This window comes from Xenopus tropicalis, chromosome 3 (genome assembly GCF_000004195.4).
Source record: "Xenopus tropicalis strain Nigerian chromosome 3, UCB_Xtro_10.0, whole genome shotgun sequence".
NCBI classification, from domain to species: Eukaryota; Metazoa; Chordata; class Amphibia; order Anura; family Pipidae; genus Xenopus; species Xenopus tropicalis.
Window position 1 is genome coordinate 118,550,404 of NC_030679.2, and position 20,084 is coordinate 118,570,487.

Genomic DNA, 20,084 nt, shown 5'->3' on the forward strand with positions numbered 1-20,084 from the left:
ATAAGCTTCATCTCAGGAAAATAAGAAACTTTCTAAATATAATCTATTACAAACTGTGTACTATTTCTGAAATAATCAAATTCTTGTTCACTATCGCTCTTAATAGTCTGTCTCTCCTCAAGTAGGAGCAGGAATCAGAGTTTGATTGGCATCTCTAATACAACACTAGTGCATGCTATTTGCTTAGACAATGTATCAGAGCTAGCTGCCTTTCAGTTAGCGGTCATTCAAAATCAGACTCCGACTCCTGCACAAAGAGAGAATGAAGAGAGACAGATTGCTGTCAGGGGGGTACTAAAGATTATATTGAATATTTCAGAAATGGTACTGAATTTTTAACTGATTATAATTTAGAAATTCTATCTTTCCCAATGAAGCTTCAGTTATCTCATGGTAAGCCTTGTTACACAGAAGATATTAACATGCCTCTTGCTTTACAGCACTGTCTCACAGATCCCAAAGTTTGAGGACAAATTGGCAATATATGTTTGGCCAACACTCATAATGAATATATATGGTTTGGCGACACAGGTTTTTGTGATCTTAAATATTTCAATTTTAGTAAAGGATAACCTCTCTCTCACTCGCCTACAGACCATATTTTTTGTCCAGACAGTGCAGCTAATCTAATCTGAATCTAATTACAATAATTAAATCAATATAAATATTTTAAATCTCCAGAAGTCTGACGCTATTAGCAATTTATAGAAGAATAAGTGTATAAAATTTAAAAAAAAGGATACCTTTACCTCTTAATGTTTACATTAGGTAACCAAAAAGGGAAGATAAGCATGAAACTATGGCCATTAATCATTCATTCCTTCCACCCACATGTTGTATAAACAGATAACGCAGCCTGCCTTTTATAACAAAAGAACCATTTCAGACTCGTAGTTAAAATTATACTTGGATTCAATGATGGATGAAAACAAAAAACACATATTAAATACATCCCCCTATGCAAGCACAAAAGGTAGTTATAATGTTGCCAGAAAGGGCACATTTATTAAAAATGATTGCGTTGTGATAGCTTATCACTCACTTATTCCACTTACTGCAATGATAACTATACCAATTTTTAAATATAATTTGACCTTAATAAAGAAAAATCTGTAATAGGTTAATGCTGATTGAAGAAATGAATAGCTGTCATTTTCTTTTTACAAATTGCAGCTTTCCAATATTTTCAGGCCAACTGGATTGCTGAAACTCAAATCTCAACGCATTGATGAGCAAAGCTTTCATCAGTAAAACGGAAATGCAATTACCTTACCTTAGCCTACAATATACTCGAATCTACGACTTCAAGGTTTAATAAATGAGCCTTCTCTTTCCAAAACTATTACAAAGCATTGCACATTTTTAATGATGTGCTACTTTAATATCTGTTTATGCAATCTTTTCCATAGGTTTATCAAGTTATGCCAAGGCTTAGCACCCGATACCAGCCTTTTACAGGAAACATTTACATAAGGGAAAGGGAAACTGACATAAATTGGATTCCTTGTTTAGGTTTTCTAAGTTCATGCCTCAGGATCCATGACATCCCAGACTGTAATGAAAACCCAGTTCTGAAGCTGAACGTCAACGTGCCAATTATATTGGATTTACTGATTAGAAATGGGCTACTTAAGAATATGATTTGTATAGGGTCCCAAGGGTGGGAATTAGCTATGCCTGTTATGTATAATCTGATGTGAGCAAATAAGCGTTCTCAGCTGAGGGTAGATTTTGGCTGAAATTAGCCGATTACTCACGTGGAAATGCACAAACCTGCCAACAAAGTGTCACCCAAAGGGAATGTTGGCAGACAGTAACCTTCCTGTCCTTGAATATAAATATGTTGCAGATCTGTGAATGATCAGGAAAGTTCACACGCAGCCCAGAGCAATCTCGCTTTCATATATAAAGTGAATGTTTATGAATATGCATTGTACTCTATATTATTAGCATGTATTCTCTATGTTATAGCTAAACTGTAGCAGGAACCAAGGTCTCCTCTAAACCAAGTTTCAGGGGCTTAGGTGAGGCATGGACTCTATGGACCCTGTCTGCAAGATGCCAGAAGGTGATCCTGCTGATTTTCAATGAGTTTGTAAGAACAAAGCATTGCTATTTATAACCATCACTGTAACTAAATGGGACTGCTCATGGAACCTATTTATATAAAGATAAAGCTGTGTCATATTTCCAGACAGGATGAATGTATAGGAGACATATTATATAATAAAATATATTTAAAATTGGCTCTGAGTAACTTTTTCTCTGATTATTTCTTTAAAGACAATAAAAACCAATGTAGTAGGACCATTAACATGACGCTAACCCTATCTTCTGTAAGAGGGCTGTGAAATGGCCCTGAGGTGGATTTTATAGTCATCCTGAGCTAGAGCTGCTCATGTAGAAAAATATATTTCATTTCACTATAGCCAGCTATAACCATGCCTTAGAGGTTCCCTAATTGGGAAGTGTACTCATCTAAATTTAGAAGGAATGTGCTTTTAAAAGTAGTGTTTTGGGATGATTTATTGAAAAGTTCTCCAAAAATCCTACTAGTCCCGCCCATCTGTTAAACTTCCTGCTGTCCCCTCTCCCACACTTTGCAGGGGGGCCGGCAGCACTCAGCACACTGTAGGAAAGGAACCAATCAGCAGCTCGACTGACCTGACAGGGAACTGCAGCCTGTATTTGCTTGTGTGACTGCAGGGCTATGACTGGCTATGCCCCTCCTACTGTGCTTCTGGCAGGGACCATTAGGACACGCCCACCCCACATTTAAAACACAGACAGGGACCATAGCAGATCTATAGGGAGCTCCAATAAAGGGGCCATTTTTACAGACAGTATTCATTTTTAGATAAAAGTGAAATCAGCACCATTTAATATTCATAATCACCTACAAGACAGTTTTTTTCGTTTATCCTTTAATGTGCAGGAATGCATAGGAACAAAAAAAAAAGAGTCACCATGACACGTGCAAAAAGCTTGGAAAACCTAGTAATTAGTAACACCCATTTGGCGCAGATCAGATCACAGAGTTATTCTGCAGGAAGTATGGCCAAACTTCCAGATGGCTGTAGCACCCCCAACACCTGTTCCATTAATGGTGGTGTTATGCCATTAAAAATGGGTGTTGGTCTGGGCAATCACTCTCATTTACAAGCCATAAGCAGGAGAGGAAGGAATAAGTCTGTGAAACCAATGTTTTGGTGTTGGCAACCTCTACCCTATAATGCTAATAGCATAGGGGAGGTTCAAGCCCAGTGCCTTGGTCAGGAGACACTTATCCCAAGATCTGTACTAAGCAGGGATGTGCCAGCCTATAAGAAAACCAGAGGTCAATAGTTAGGATCACCATGTGGGGTGTACCTTGGAATGGTATGGGGGCTTGTCAAATTTATGATCATAACTTTGTGACTAAAAAAAACATACATGCCCTTGCATAGAGTCTAAATTACTTGGAAAGCAGGGGCCAGGGAATGTGCATTGATCAATCTCATCTCTTGTGTAGCTTGTAGTTAATTTGGCCAGATCAGTTGTACTTCCATGTACTTATTTTATTTAGCCTTGGAGTGCTCCCACCCCCCCCCGCCCCCCCCCCTTCTTTGTATTTTAGCAGATCAGTTTGTTAACACCTTTTTTGACCAACAATTCTAGTTTTAAGGATTTTTGCCCACTCTTCTTTGCAGATCACTTCTAATTTTGTGAACCTCTTGGGCACCTTGCATGTTTAAAATCTACCCACATATCTTCAATTATTTTTAGGTCAGGGAGCTGTGAAGGCCATTCCAAAACATTTAGCTTGCCTCTGGCTTGTACAGATGCTGTTTCGCGTAACATGGTTGTTGAACCCATGGTTGTTGCGCGAGAGACCACATTTTGGTAATGTGTTTTACTTGTGGTGATCTCAAACTTCTGCAAAGCAGCAATTTCAGATTTGTCACCTGCAGAAACACAGATTATGAGGGTCTGGGGGGGGGGGGATATTGTAGGTCAGGGTAACATACACTAGGGGGCAGATTTATTAAAGTAGGATCACTCCAAATCAGACTTTTTTGTACTGAGTGTATGTTCTGCGACTTTTTCGAACCTTTGCGCGACTTGTTAGTATTGTCGCGCCGAGTACAAAGGTTTTGGATTCATTAAAGCTTCGCTATCGTGACTTTCCTTGGGCCGGGTTGGAGCTGCAGAGTGCCATTGATTCCTATGGGAGGCTTTCCTTGGGCCGGGTTGGAGCTGCAGAGTGCCATTGAGCCCTATGGGAGACTTTCCTTGGGCCGGGTTGGAGCTGCAGAGTGCCATTGAGCCCTATGGGAGACTTTCCTTGGGCCGGGTTGGAGCTGCAGAGTGCCATTGAGCCCTATGGGAGGCTTTCCTTGGGCCGGGTTGGAGCTGCAGAGTGCCATTGAGCCCTATGGGAGACTTTCCTTGGGCCAGGTTGGAGCTGCAGAGTGCCATTGAGCCCTATGGGAGACTTTCCTTGGGCCAGGTTGAAGCTGCAGAGTGCCATTGAGCCCTATGGGAGACTTTCCTTGGGCCGGGTTGGAGCTGCAGAGTGCCATTGAGCCCTATGGGAGACTTTCCTTGGGCCAGGTTGGAGCTGCAGGGTGCCATTGATTCCTATGGGAAGCTTCCAAAATCATGCACAGAAGGATCAAAGTAAGAAAGGTTTTCCCACTCGTATACGAAAATTTCATGACTTTCGGATCATCAATATGATATTATCGTGACTAATATGATTTTTTCGTAAGCATTTTGGTGATATTTGCAATCATCAGAAATTATCGTATCCAATCAGACTTTTACCCATTTCGGGATTCAAACTGGCAATTTGATGAATCTGCCCCTATGTGTATATAACTGTAATATGATGAAAGCTACATTCCTAAATACCTAGACTTCTTTTTTTGTAGTTAGCAGATAGTTTAGGATTAAGAAAATCAGTTCTCTGATTTCTATAGACTGAATGACGCTCATTAATTTAGTACAGTGAAGTAACAATTTTATATATTGTACCTTAAAAAAATAAAAATTGACAATGGTAGAAAAATATTTTTTTATTAAAATGCTTTAAAACAAAGCGATTTTGCTACTTTGGCATAACGATCTATGAGATTGGAGAGAGTATCTACTCACTTGTACTTGTTGAGTATTTTAATTGCTTTGTTTCTGCTTTGGTAACAAACTGTAATTTAGCATAATCTACAATTAAAATATGGATGGTTTATTTTTAATTTTAAGAATTAAATGATTTGAGTCAATTTTTAAGCACTTCTTGGTTTTCAGCACAAAGGATCTCATCAATTTCAATATCGTTATCATTTACAGGGATGGATTCACAAAGCTGCTCTTGAAATGCCAAGGCAATGGTATATGGTTTGGCACCAATCTGCTTCATGTAGCGCTCCAAAAAAGTATCGTAATAACCTTTTCCTCTCCCTAAACGGTGACCTTCCTTGTCAAATCCAAGGCCAGGAACCAGCACAAGGTCCAGTCCCCCTGAAAAAAGGACAGAATTACTTATGTACAGATGAGACTCCCATAACTATAATGCTGCATTATACCAGACCTGCACTTGAAAATGTGGTCTCAAAGAAAAACCGAAGTAGCGCCAATAAACTTCTGTTATTACTATCTCACAGTGCGCCATTCTATGGCACAGAAGCAAACATGGTGTACCACAAACAATGTAAAGCGTCAACTAGTGTTACGCAGGGAAATCCCTCTATATTGATTTACTCTTAATATAAAATTAACAGTACTAGCATCCTGTCTTCAGCTGCTGACCCATTAAAGGGACAGATAATGTATTTAAACAAGCTCAGCATAAAGTTTAAATATAGCCTAAACTACTACTGTTTCTGGCCATTTGACTTGCCTTTACTCCCACAGTCCTCAAATTGTGTTATAATACACTAACTAGCAAAATGCAGGCATGGTCTGATGTCATTTGAGGTGTAATCTGTCTATAAACAGAACACAGTTAAAACTGTGGGTTTTGTCATAAACTTCGTAAGGTATTTTCCTGTATTAAGCACATCTCGACTGGAAATGTTGAGGGTGTAATGGCCTTTTAATTACAATTTTAACTAAACACTCAGCTCTTTCTCAATTACTCGCCTTCTGTTAATTTCTTGATTGCTGAATTTTATTGCAGCTGCCTTTCTTCTGCTGTACTTTTATCATTTGCATTTTGTCACTCCAGTATAAAGCTATTCCTGTTCATGTAATGTGCACTCACAACCACCTCTCCTTGCATCTGGCTACCTTTGCCCTGTGCTAAATTCCCAAATGGCCAGCAAGGGTCGTGTTTCAATAGTCAGCTTTCCTTTATTCCTTCACTGAGAACACAGCTGTGACTATGCACCTGATTTGACTATATGTTATGATACCAAGAGTATGAGTACAGGCTTTATAAACTTTATACAAGGTGCTAGAAATCAAAATAGGACATGTAAGAGAAATTCAAACACTCACCTTACAGACCTATAACATGCCAACAATAAAAGATTTGGAGCTCTGGCTTTGCAAATTGTGGTGGCCATTTATGTGCTAAGTGTCGTGTTTGTTAAAGGGGTTCTGACATGATTTGTAGATTAGCACTTATTACTAAATTTAAAAAAATAAATTCTACCATTTAAAGTTATTCCTGCACCAATAAACTTATTTCTTTAAACTGTGATATTGTTCTGCAGACAGCCATCTCAGTGGATTGTGCCTGATCCTGTGCTTGCAGAAAAAGCCAGCACTACACAATGCAACTGCTTTCAGATAAGCTATTGTTTCTCCTAATAAATGTAACTAGAGGAGTCATGTCAAGACTTGGGTGTTTTCCTATTAAGTGCTATTCTCATATCTATCACTTGATGGGGCATGGAGCATTTTTAGCAACGCAGGTGTCAGGGAGCAGTTATCTTGCTACCTTCCTATTTTATGATCGGCTGCAGGGGGGTAGGGAGGGGGTGATACCACACCAACTTGCAGTGCAGCAGTAAAGAGAGACTGAAGTTTACCAGAGCACAAGTCACATGGCTCGAGGGCACCTGGGAAACTAAGAACATCTCTTGCCCACGTCAAATTTCAAAATTAAATATAAAAAAAGAAATATCTATTTGTTCTTTTGAAAAAAGTATTTCAATGCAGGGTTCTGCTTGTGGAATGCTATTAACTGATACATTGTGTAAAAAGCATGTTTTCCCATGACAGAATCCCTTTGTGAATAAATCTTGGATGGGTAGTTTTACTGCACATGCCTTGAAGTAAGGAGAAATCTGACTGGCCTAATAAATTGGCCAGAATTCCTCACTACAGGCTACAGAAAAAAAATCTCCATGGGTTAATTTAGCCTTTTCAAACAAACTGGCTTACCAACACCCACACAAGGGTTGTGCTGAATAATCAAATTTAAATGACATTGCTACAGGTGTTATTTCCTAAAATGGAAATTCCGTTTACTGAAGATCCCCATTGCACCTATGTATGTCATGTATTAATCAGCTGGACTAGAAATGCACTCCACTTGGTGATGGCAGATCCAGTACAACTTACACACTGTGCAATAAAGCCGCTCACCATTAGATAAAGCATTGTCCCTGTCATCTCCCTCAGCAGGCTGGCGAATGTTCCATGTAGTCACTGGCAGTTGGTTGATTTCATCCACTGAACTGAGCCTCACCATATCCATGTGATTACTTCGTGGTCGGTAACGTGGAATAAAGCATGCTTTGCCTTGTCGAAAAATATCATTTATAATGTCTTTAGTCTGAATCTCATCTGGCATGTTTAAAAAGACAGCAATGCGCTGCGCTGCCTGATACCTTTTATGCGAAAGTAACTGCAAGAGAAATGTAATAACCATTGGCAGGCGAAGGAGGTTTTTTTTTTAATAATAAATGGATCATGAATGAGTTAAATGAAGAAAGTCAGCCTAGTTCTGCACAAACTAAGATACAGCAAAATTCCGGTCAGTGAACAGGTGCCTTGGAAGACCTAATGCGAAGGGTAAAGCCCCACGGAGCGATGGCTTTGTTGCTCCCAGCCTGCCATTTTTTTCAGCCTGAAAGAAGCAGATCTGCACAGCTTCTGCTCACTAGCAGACACAAACAGCGAAGCGGATTGGAGACAGGCCCGAAACCGTGAAAGTAGACTTTTCCAGGCCAACCTTCAATCCCCTCTGCTGTGTGTGCCTGCAAGCGAGCGGATTGCTGTGTAGATCAAACAAGGAGCGGCTCTGCTCCTCTTATGCTGAGAGCAACAGAGCCAATGTTCTGTGGAGCCCTACCCTAATGCTACATGGGGCTGAATCTGCCTCTAATGCTAGTATCAGCCTTCTCCTGTGCTTGCACATAGAGTTACTGGGTAAGGCTGGGTGTAGGCACATGGAGTGGATTTCAGCAACGAAATCTGCTCCGCTCAGTCACAGGAGAAGGCTGATGCCGATTCTCAGCCTGTGTTTAACCAAGAATCAGCCCCATGTCTCCTCATTATTTCTACCTTGGCAGTGGCACCAAAAGGAGGGTTACAAGTGGTCCTGCTGACCAGGGTTCTATCACAGCTGTGGCATTTAAAAGCATTAAAATGTATCTGTAAATACCAGGGCCCAATGCACATTTAATGCAGGGTCCTACAATGCTAATTGGGTATTTACTTCTGGCCACACCTAGGTGCACACCACAACTGTGTGCAGTGTCCTAGGTCTAGTTGCATAAGAGAATTCTACTGGAAAGAATATCCATCAGCTAGCTGGGTTGAGCTCCTGGTGTTCTAGACCAATGCTGGGTTGCTAGATATTGTATAGGCAGGGAGGGCCCATTACCATGCCAGCTTCCAAAGACAGCTCAATGCAACAGGCTGTGCTGCAAGGTCTCTCACTGCCACCTATTGCCCACCTAAAAGACTGCCAGCAACGGGCATGGGAACGTCGCTAGGGACCCCTTCTACTGTGTCCCAGATAACAGCCACTGACACAATGGTATAGCGCTTTATAAATAAAGTTATACATACATAGGGCTACTTTTACTTTATTTATATATATATATGGACTTTCAAATTAACTTATTACCTCATGCCAACAAAAAAACTAGAACTTAAATATTATACTGTGAGTAAAAATGTTATAATAACTAGATTTAAATTCAATAAGAAGTCTGCACGCCAATTTAAGCTAAAGCTTCAAAACATTTTTCCCTCTAGAGATGACATTTTTCGTATAAATATGTTTTTGGTGTATTACTGTGCATAGTTCCAAATGTTATTAATAAAGAGACTACTACATTAAAGTGATACTGATGTGAAAAAACTACTTTTCAAAATATGAATATACATAAAAAGCTACCTATAGGTCGTGTTGACGGTTTTTCGCTGACAGGTTTGCTTTTGTAAGTAATTGTTACTTGAAGTCCCTAAACCTGAATGTTTTGCCAACCTGTCTGTCCCTTCTCAGCCTGTCAGTTACAGCTTCTAATGCTAACGGACAGATATGGCCGCCCCCTCTTTGAGAAACATGGGAGATCAGACAGGTAATGTAAAAGCACCAGGCAAATAGTTTTATGGCAAAATTATAAACTTCTTGCAAAGACAATGTTATGATAGATGTAAAAAAAGATTTAATTTGTGGTGTCAGTATCTCTTTAATGCCTGGAGTTATTTGCAGATCTGCTGTAATTATTTCATTTCTTGAGAACACATGACGGGCTGATACCTAGGGGATAAGAGGGTACTGCCATGCATGGCAAGGGGTAGTACCAGCAGGTAAGTGCAATGTGAGTAGGGTAACAGCTATCAAACCCCAGGTAAAGCAGTGAAGTACCTGAGGCTGGCGCATATAGTTTTTAAAGATCCAGCTTTAGATAGAAATTAACCAGGGGAAGTCGAGGCTCGTCCTAACAAACTGACACCCCCACCAAGTAAATGGAACGCTCCTTGCCCTAACAAACTGACACCCCCACCAAGTAAATGGAACGCTCCTTGCCCTAACAAACTGACACCCTGCTCCTTACCTCTGGAACTCTATCCCTGAATCCCTCCGTAGGGAACACTCACTAACTCTCTTTAAGAAAAAACTCAGCTGTTACCTTCTGGAGCACTAAGACATTATTTTGCCCAGTCCTGCGCTTAAGGGCAAATGCCCATACCTGATGCACTCTTACCTTCCAATTTGTGCCTGTATGTTACCCAACCACTCATATTGTAAGCTCTACGGGGCAGGGACCTCCTTCCTACTGTGTCTCATACCACATGGCACTTATATATATATATATATATACATACATACATACATATATGTATTTATTTATTATATCACTCGTCCTCCCTGTGTGTAATTTTGTATTCTGTAAGACTGTACAGCGCTGCGTACCCTTGTGGTGCTTTATAAATAAAGTTATACATACATACACCCCCACCAAGTAAATGGAACGCTCCTTGCCCTAACAAACTGACACCCCCACAAAGTAAATGGAACACCCCTTGTCCCGTCTGGTTGCCTAAATGTCGCCCCTAACGCTAAGAAATGTATTTCAGCGCATGTATAATAGGTTATACAAAATGACATAGTTGTGACTGTATAGGAATAACTGGATCAGCTGTATGAGCATCCCGGGTGCCACTGCCACATATTCTTTAGTACTGGGTAGAAATTGCGCACGCACCTTCCGGGTCACAGCCTGGGACTGGCTTAACTTTTCGGAGTCACGCAAAGCAATAAGTCGCTGCTTCAATTGATTCCTAAGAGCTTTTTTAGCCGCTAGCACCGACGCCATCGCCTCACTCAGTCACGTGTTGGCCCTGGCTCCGCCCACAAATGTAGCCTATGTGTGACGTTACGTGCCTGTCTGCGGGGCGCAGCTACACTGGCAGTAGGAGGCGACACCTTGCCCTCTTCACACAAAAACAAACTAGTGGGCGGGATTTCATGCGCTACGTCACCTTATCGTAATCACAGGCGCGATATTACCGTCAGTTCGTGGCCAATCACTCGGAGCTATTTAGGTGGGCGGAACAGGAAGCTGTTTGAGCGGGGGAAGGGAAAAAAGAAAAAAAAAAAAACTTCACGGTAGCGGAAGATAGATCGAGAAACCGGAAGTAAGTAAAAAAGAAGGAAGTGGTGATTGACACCGGCAGGTATCGGGCCGTAGGTGACGTGAGAGGGCAGCCGAAGTGGGACAGACAGCCTGGGAGAGCGATAAAAGGAAGGGCACAAGACAGAAAAAGAGGCCTCCTCTTCGGTTCCCGGTGAGTAGCAGTCGCTGGTACTGTAACCCCTCCCTGCCCTTGGCCGGGGGGGTCTTATTGAACAGACATGGAGTTTAACAGCTATGAAGCCGCAGTTGGAAGTCCATGGGGTGGCGTCTGTTTGTGAGCTCTAATCTGGGGCCCTCTGGCTGTTGTTAGCGACACCCTGTGTGTGTGTGTGTGTGTGTGTGTGTGTGTGTGTGTGTGTGTGTGGGGGGTGCTTAGATTGGGACCAACAGGAAGGGCACGGCATTGCCACCGCTGGCATTGTTGGCTCTAGTCTATTGGCTGCTTCAGTCAGGTTCGTACGGACATTACACCTGGGCATGAGGGTTTGGGGGGCAGGGTAATGTACTTACTGTCACTTATGTGATAACCAGGTGTATCCCCCAAATGGAAGACATTTGTACAGCTAATTGCCCTGCGAATAAAGCCAGACATTCATTTTAACAGCATTTTTTTCATGATCTGTTTCAGTTGTAGACTAAGCAGTGTGCCACAAAGAATGTCCCACAAACACTGATACAAACATACCCTATTGTATCAGGCCCTGAGCCTGCTGGGGGCTCACACTCACACTGAGCACTAAGCTGGATTAATACAGATTGGTAAAAAAAACTTATTCCAAAAGTTTAGAGAGCCCTAAATGGGACTTGTGTGGGGCCCAGTAACTTCTGTCTATGCTACAACATACAAATGTGTAGTAGGGTTATATGTACAGAACCCTTTACAATATGTGTAACAGAGATTACAATGAAATTATACTTTAATAACATTTAGAAGTATTTATAAAACACCAACCTTCTGCTTCGCTGTACAACACATAGGTGTATATACACTGAGGGTACAAATAAACAACAACCGATACAAGAGATCAAAGGCCCTTTTCCAAAAGAGAGATTGTCTTTAGTGTAGCACTGTCTACAAGAAGTTTATATACTATCTCTGTGCTTGTGTGCATTTTCTATGTTCTCTGGTTTCCTCCTACACACCAAAAATATACAGGCAGGCTAAAGTCATAATCACTACCAGTTTTGTTTTAGCCACCCCGCAATGATTGTTATTGCTAACCTCAGACACCATGCTGGTGCTCTTCTACACAGAAAAACCCAGCAGGCAAGTACTATAACATTGAGTGATGTGTAGTCATCTATATAACTCTCCCAGGGATCCATTGAGATTACTGTGTGCCTGCTTGGTAAAGTGAAAGCTGGACTTGTATGCACAAGACAGAAAAAAGAAGGTGGCCAGAAAGTGTTTTTTTTTTTTTCATATACCTGGTGGCCTTGTTACATAGAAAAATGCAGATCACCAGCTGTTGTTGTGTGAGAGGAAACAAGTAGCTCTCACTGATGTTGTCTAGCGACCAGTTGCTCACTAAGCACATTGGAATCTAACACTAACAAGCAGTTAGCACTTCACTTGCATATAAAAGATGTCTTGGTATGTTTTATTAATTTCTCTGTTTCCCTTTTAACTGTAAAGGTATAATGGTTTTACTGGTTTCCCCAAAAGGTGTTGGGGTTGAATGAATTGATATTTTTGTCGATGATAGTATTTTACAGAAAGCTTAGTAAGATTGCAAATCAGGACCATACACATTGCTACTATGGTGTAAAAACAGATGCTGTGGTTCTGTCATTCTTGGCAGAGCAGTGAATTGACTGATTTCATGTTTTCCACTGGCACTGTACCCCAAGGAAATATATTAGCTCTAAATGTAATAAAAACTAATCAAGACTTTTTTGTTTTTTTTTAACTGTGTTAGTGTTTTGTTTGTTTTTTTTTCTGCAGGTACAGGGCTGTAGGGAAACATGAGATCAGTTAACTCATGCATTGCCATAAAGTGAAAGCACTTCACAGCAAATGTGTCTAAAAAAGCCTGTTGACCACCACGTGGCCTTAACCATCACACAATAGAAGGGGTTAAAAATGTGGGTTTGTAATACAATCTGTGTATTGCTTTGTGGTAAAGCCCATAATTAGTATATGGGATTGTATTGTAGGGTTGACCCGTTTGTGAGTCTATTTAATAATAGCTTTACCAGTTTACTATCAGAGTTCTGTGTGATAGAGCTGAATGGTGTGTAATGAAAACAATTAATGTGAATTAGGGCTGTTTCAAACTTACTCAGAAATATGTGATAAATGCATCCTGTATGCTTAACCCTTAGCCTTTATGTGTTATAAATGATTGCACCAGCGCTGAATATGCATCACCAAAATAACAGGGTGAATCATGCCAGCTGTATTTTTAAACCAGTTTGCTGTGCCCTTTGTACACTAGGAGTTAATTATGTTATCATTCATCCGCTGTATCATGGCCAGCATTAATCTTTTAATTCTCAATATGTCTCATAATGACATGGTAAGTATTTGCTAAGGTTGAATTGCGTGTTCCACTGCTTATCATTCCTACAGATAATTATATTTTTAAGATGATCAGTTATTAAAATCTTTTAACTAAACATACCTCCACATTGCTAATTAGTTTAATAGATATCTTGGATTTATTATCCAGAAAGCTCCAAATGTTATGTTATATGTTAATGCTGTTTTCCATAGGGTCCAATTTAAATAAACAATTCTGGAATATTTTTTGCTGATGCAGATTAAAAAGTCTCTTGACCAGCAAAACAGCAGGCCTCCTGAGAAGTTAGCAGTCACATAATAATGCAGGCTGCACATTCGAGGCTCTGGTTGCTGCTGGTTAGACATTTCAAGCAAGCGAGTGATAATACATCTAGAACATTGCAGTGGCACAGCTGTCATTGGAACTCTCCAGATCTGCCTAAGCACTCCACAAATGTCACAGCATATGCAGCCAGTGGGCCAAGCTGCTGACACCTTTTGTCTGCTACTATTTGAATAAAGAGAAGCGTACCCACATCTACATTAGCATTCCTTTTAGATAGAGTATAATTCACTGCCATCCTGTTTAACGTTCGTGTTTGTGAAGTACACAGATATGGGGGAGGGTAGGCTCACTTGTAATGAGTGACAGGTAGTTCTGGAATAACATTAGGTAAGCAATCAGTATTGACAGCTAAAACTCTCTAGCGTTAAGTATAGAGGTAGCACCTACACCAAATTCTGTGCAATATGCTCTATGAACCTACTGTGTTTATAAGTTCTCTTGACATGTCTGCTATAGTAATGCATGCATCTATGATTTTTGTTTACAGTTGCATGGTGCATGATTATGGCGCAAGAGACAAACCACAGCCAGGCACCACTACTATGCTCTACAGGTTGCGGCTTCTATGGTAATCCTCGAACAAATGGTCTCTGTTCTGTGTGCTATAAAGAGCATCTACAGAGGCAAAACAGCGGTGGGAGAAATAGTCCCCCAGGTAATGTTGTCTTTCTGCATTTTATGTTACAGGATTTTGTTGTGAGTTAATATCTGAATCAAAAAGCTCTGGCTTTTATTAGACTACTACTTTGCATATTGTTTCTCACAATCCATTATAAAGACTATGCAATTTAGGATTGCTTACGGATAAGTATGGCTTTTTATGGGATCCTTTATGAGGATGCAGCCTTTTATAAATTAGAATGTTGTCACTGACACCTTCTAAAATGAAAAATGAGATCTGCTAAAACAGTGCCTTCAAACAGGGCAGCTTTGTAAATTCTGTAAGGTGTGGATCTCATCTATGTGGTAATTCTATCCTGATCCGATGGGTCACCATAAGTCCACAGTATGATCTGTTCTGTGGCCCTAGTGTCATCAATTGAATCTCCCAGATTTGGCCCAACACATGTCAAATCAGGGCCAAATCTGCTCATCTGTAGGCCTCTGCAAATAAGCAGATCTGGTCTTGTTTTGGCTGTATTTAGGCCACTTGATCACAGAGTGATTTTGACAGCTGTGGCACCTGTGATTCTTATTAGCTCTCAATTCGCATCAAGTGTTCCTCCATTGCTTGCCTAATAGTCTTGTCTGTAGCATGCAGTGGCATTCTGCAGCAGAAAGGGCAAAAAGAAATCCGTCTGCATTAACTGTACTAGACTATTTAAAGAAGAGAATAACATGGCTACATTAAACATGCTTTTTTGTAATGTAGAATATGTGTCATCCATTGTACTAGGTCAGGTTTGAGACTGTCTGCAATAGGGGACCCTTTGCATTATTGTATAAATATGTGTTTGTTGCAGTTGTGTCCGTAGGAAGTGGAGTGGAAGTGTCAACTCCACAGAATGCAGAGAGTTCACAGGCAGGTGGTGTGGCAGATCCTGTGGTTCCACAGACTACACAGGCCAGGTAAAGTACTTCTAAGCTTTCTACAACATATTTAGCACCTTTGTCTTATTTATATTTACCATCTTAACGTTGTGTCCATATGTCTGCTTAGCTCATTGCCGCTCTTGGAAACTGGGTCATCATCTTCGCAAGCTGAAAATGCAGAAAGCAGAACTACAGATACAAAAGAAATACCAGGTGAGATCTGATGGTAATTATGGGATATACTAGATGTTAATACTTCACTAAAAAAGTAAGATTGAATTAAATATGTGGTAGTGTAAAATATATATATGTAAATATATGTGTATATATATATGTGTATATATATATATATATATATATATATATATATATATATATATATATATATATATATATATAATGAATCCCATCCACATTGTGACAAGTGGTTGCCATGTAGAATAGATTATGAAGTACAGATTTCCTCCATATGACTACTTAAAGCAGTAGAGTTAGGCCTATTTGTAGCAAAAAATCTAGAGACTAATAATTCACTGACACATGCTTATTAATCTGTGCAGTGTAATGATAGTAGAAAAGGAAAAAAAAAATTAGAGAGTTTCCTCACCCATGCTCCTCATTTAAAGGCATTGACCAAAGCATTATATGGTGCAGTTAGCAGTATAACTCTTCAGTGCTCTGCATATCGTTTGCTTGGTTGTGAACCAGACATCCACTTATATGTCAAGATATTAAAAACAAGCAGATATTTGATCTAATTGTTTAGCTTTCAGGCCAGCAATTGAATTGCGTTGAACCATTGAGTTGTTGGCCGGTGGCATTATTATCTCCTGACATGTCATGGTCTGACCAAGCCATGAACAAATATTTATAGTTCAGGACTTCACTTTAGGCCCATGCATAGGACAAGGGACTGTGCATTCTGTGAAGAGTGACAATTGTGACTGTTTGGATCTTGCCCAATTACTGCTTTAGAAAAAAAGAAATTGATGGTAGAAATTTTGGGTCTTGTTGAGGCTACTGTTAAGTAATCTTGTTGCTGTTAGTCTGTCCTTGTCAGTTAAACTAGATGGCATTGCTCAGTACAGCAAAACTTACATACTTGCAGTTTTTTTCGGGCCCTGTCACATGGCATGTTTTATGGCCCACGGTTAATCTTCTCTAGAGTGGATGACCAAACATCAGAAGTTTCCTTTCAACCAGTATTAAAGGACATGTAAAGCCTACAATGTATATCAGTTGGGCATGTCTCCCCCACCCAAATGGCATCATTTGTACTGCATATATCCCCTCCGTTTGCCAGCACCATCAGATTTTCCTAAAGCAAATAGCAGCTTTCACCCGGTGGCCATTTTTCCTCTGATACATAATCCGATACAGTTAAATCTGCAAACAGCATACACACACACAGACCCTTATTCAGCATACATTTCATCAAGAATACACACAGGCAGAACTGTCTGATAAAAGTTCTGCTTTGTTTGAGCTGAGCTCATGAGAGGAGGCTAAGAGAAAAAAAATGAAGCAGACAGCTAGAGCTGAGTTTCTATGGGAACCAGCAATGCCATCTCTTCACTGTGTTTAGTAATCTGAGCTTAAAACAACTGAGCATGCTCACAAGCAAACAGCCAGAGCAAATTCCTGAGGGAGGGGGCCAAGTGGTTTACAGGAGGAGAAGGAAATCTCTGTGATTAAAGGTATGTTGCAGCCTTACTATTAACCTCTGGACAATCAGTGTGGCAGATATTGAAAGATTTCAAAGAGGCTGTTCACTGATTACATTTTTGTGTGTGGGGTTTACATGTCCTTTAAGGTAAACCAACAGGTGGGAAAATTCCCACCACCACTGCTTTTTAAAACTGCCTTGAAAGGAAACTTTGGACTTTTTGTTGCCCACGCTAGAGGAGAGTAAGCACAGGGGACAAAATGTCCGATGTGATGTCCCTTTGAATTGCTTCCCATGAACTTGCTTTCAAGTTCAATAAAAGTCAGCAGATGTGAATATAAGTAGAGATTAATGCCACCGAATCAAAATAATCTTGTTCTGACTGTAACCCGATCACGCATGTTTTTAAGAAACCATTATTTTTTTTGTAGTTTTGCTCTGTGGGAACCCAAATAGTGATTTTCTTGTTCTGACTTTAACTTTTCTTAGCTGCAACATCAGACAGTGCACAGAACTCTTCGGAGGAGCAGGAACGCTCTCCTGAAAAAGCCAAGCTGAAAAAGAACCGTTGCTTTATGTGCCGTAAAAAGATTGGACTCACTGGTTTGTATCTTGCAACATTAGATCTCTACGTGAAATGCGTATTCTGTTACCTAGCCCTGATAAGACTTCTTTCCTAGAAAAAAAAAAAAAAAATATTACATTTCAAAGATCAGAGCACAGGTTAAGATAAGAAAAGATAAGAATTGTAGAAATAAAATGCAGCTCTTCTATGTGAATGTTTTTTTAACAGGACCACGTCCTCTTGAAGTATATGTGTCCCTGTTCTTGTCTTCTCTTGGTCCATCCTGTGCTGGGCATTGTTTTCTCTACTGCTGTGGCGTTTCATATCTTTACATGTTCCCTTCAGCCCTGGGAGTGAGCATTCATTCAGAATAACCAGTGTGTAATGGATTGTTTTCTTTTATGGTTTTGTTTCATTGCTAGGGTTCGAATGTCGATGTGGAAATGTATTCTGCGGGACTCACCGTTACTCTGATGTGCACAGTTGCTCTTATGACTACAAAGCGGATGCAGCTGAGAAGATCAGGAAAGAAAATCCTGTTGTGGTCGGAGAAAAGATTCAGAAAATTTAAGAAGGGCTGAAAGTTCTGTGTTCCTGATGAAACCTGCCTTGTGCTGCAGGAGATGGGCCTTGGTGGGAAAATGGAAAACACAAAAAAAAAAATTTCAAACCACCTTGTGTCTTTTTGACTCTGCTTCCAGGGATACAGCTGTGCTGGCTTCACCTTTTTTTCAGTTTTAGTTTGAATTTTTCCTTTATTTCATCTTTTTCCTGAATCTTCTGAGTGGAAAGAAAAAGGATACAAAAACGGACTTGAGTAAACTCTTATGTATCTTCTGCAGGTTTTCATCCTTTTCAGACCAGTTAGATTATTTTTTAGAGGCACAGAGGATTTAAAGAAAGGAGTTCACAATACTGTTTGACATTTTTGTGTTTTCAAACGACAAGCAGTTACATGTAGGTTTATTCTTCAGAGGACAGTTATCCTTGTATTACAAAACAATAACACATTGCAAGGTTCTCTGATGCCCAAGAAATTAAGCCAATAACTCCTTAACCCACTGTATTTATCCTAAAGTAAATGGATTGATATTTTATTGGACCAATTTAATTATGTATGTATGTGAGTTCTAGAGAAATGCTCTCCTTGGAGAGTTTAGCTCTAAGAACTCTCTGCTCTACAACATTGTGTGATTGTTTGGATGATTAAAGAAACTCTTACTATATAAACAGTGATGCATTTAAATGATGCTGCCTGATTGTTCCCCATCAGGCAGTGCATTTCTTTGTTCATTTAATAGGTGCTATTTAGCCCTGATTGGTTTAAGTCTGCAGTCCTCGGCTAGAGATCAGTTTGTTCATCTGTAGGCTGGGAGATCGCTCTGTATACTGAAAGACTGAGGCAATCCATCTTCCAGACTTTTCCCCCTTTTTCTTCAGCCTGAGAATGTTATCAACTGACTTTTTTTTTTTAAGTAGAGAAAGAAATCAGATGTGTGAATGTTGGTCCCTCAAGGAAAGGTTTAATGTTTATGTCAATCTTATTAAATAAAAGTTAAAAATCTAGAGTAAAGCTCTGTTCTCACACAAGCTGTCTTTACTGCATAGCTAATGGTACCTAATAACGGATTATCGTATACTGCAAATTTATTTGTAGCAATTGATTTTTTATTAGAGAAATGGTTCCACAGCCAATGAGCTGCAGCTTCTCCAATGTGACCTTGTTGTTATTTTTCGTTATTACATACCTATTCTGAGATCTTTCGAATGCCCACAGTGCTTTGCCTCCAGTAGATAGATAACTTCCCTTGCACAAATAATGTAGACATCCGTGTAATCAGGTTGTCCTTTTATTAGTGACATGGTTACAAATTACCCGATTAATCACCTCTGCCCAATATGCAGCTTGTTTTACAAAAACATTCCCACAATTATGCTCATTGTATTAACACGTTCACAGTTAGTGGGCTAAAAGAAGTCGATGTTTTTGAACCAACCAGGGGCCACAAGTCACTTGTAGGATCAAATCTAGCTTGAGAGCCTCCTACTAGCTGGAGGGTCTCCACTTATATATATATCAAAATGATAATTTCACTTAGAACACAGTTTTTCACTGTTAAAAATGTGCTGTAACTATGTACAAATTTAATTGGTCTTTCATGGTATTTTGGTTCAGAACATTCTCCACTAATGCTTATTGTAACTGTATTTTCTTCTGCTACGAGTTCACCTTAAAACTCTGTAAATCTGTAACTATACTATCAACCTGGAAGCTGTTCCCAAATCCAAATGGAAAATGAGTAGTAGATGATCCGAAGAAATATAAACAATATAAAGTACTCTAAAATGTGAAGCCCATCTGGTTTTTGGTTGATGGGGTCAGTGACCCT

At 39.9% G+C, this 20,084-nt stretch overlaps 2 protein-coding genes across 2 annotated transcripts; one reads left to right on the forward strand and one right to left on the reverse strand.

Annotated features, from left to right (window-relative positions):
* Positions 1 to 5,041: 5,041 nt before the first annotated feature.
* Positions 5,042 to 10,949, reverse strand: mthfs (5,10-methenyltetrahydrofolate synthetase (5-formyltetrahydrofolate cyclo-ligase)). The gene is made up of 3 exons (NM_001126776.1): positions 10,650 to 10,949; positions 7,573 to 7,834; positions 5,042 to 5,499 (listed from the first exon to the last, which is right to left on the reverse strand). The coding sequence occupies exons 1-3, from the start codon at positions 10,758 to 10,760 to the stop codon at positions 5,258 to 5,260; spliced, it is 615 nt and encodes a 204-aa protein (NP_001120248.1). The 5' UTR covers positions 10,761 to 10,949; the 3' UTR covers positions 5,042 to 5,257.
* A 148-nt stretch (positions 10,950 to 11,097) lies between these two features.
* zfand6 (zinc finger AN1-type containing 6) lies at positions 11,098 to 19,267 on the forward strand. The gene is given in 6 exon segments (NM_203703.1): positions 11,098 to 11,232; positions 14,418 to 14,585; positions 15,394 to 15,499; positions 15,591 to 15,676; positions 17,619 to 17,732; positions 18,117 to 19,267. Coding segments are annotated over 5 exon segments (606 nt in total). The 5' UTR covers positions 11,098 to 11,232; positions 14,418 to 14,434; the 3' UTR covers positions 18,266 to 19,267.
* Positions 19,268 to 20,084: the final 817 nt, after the last annotated feature.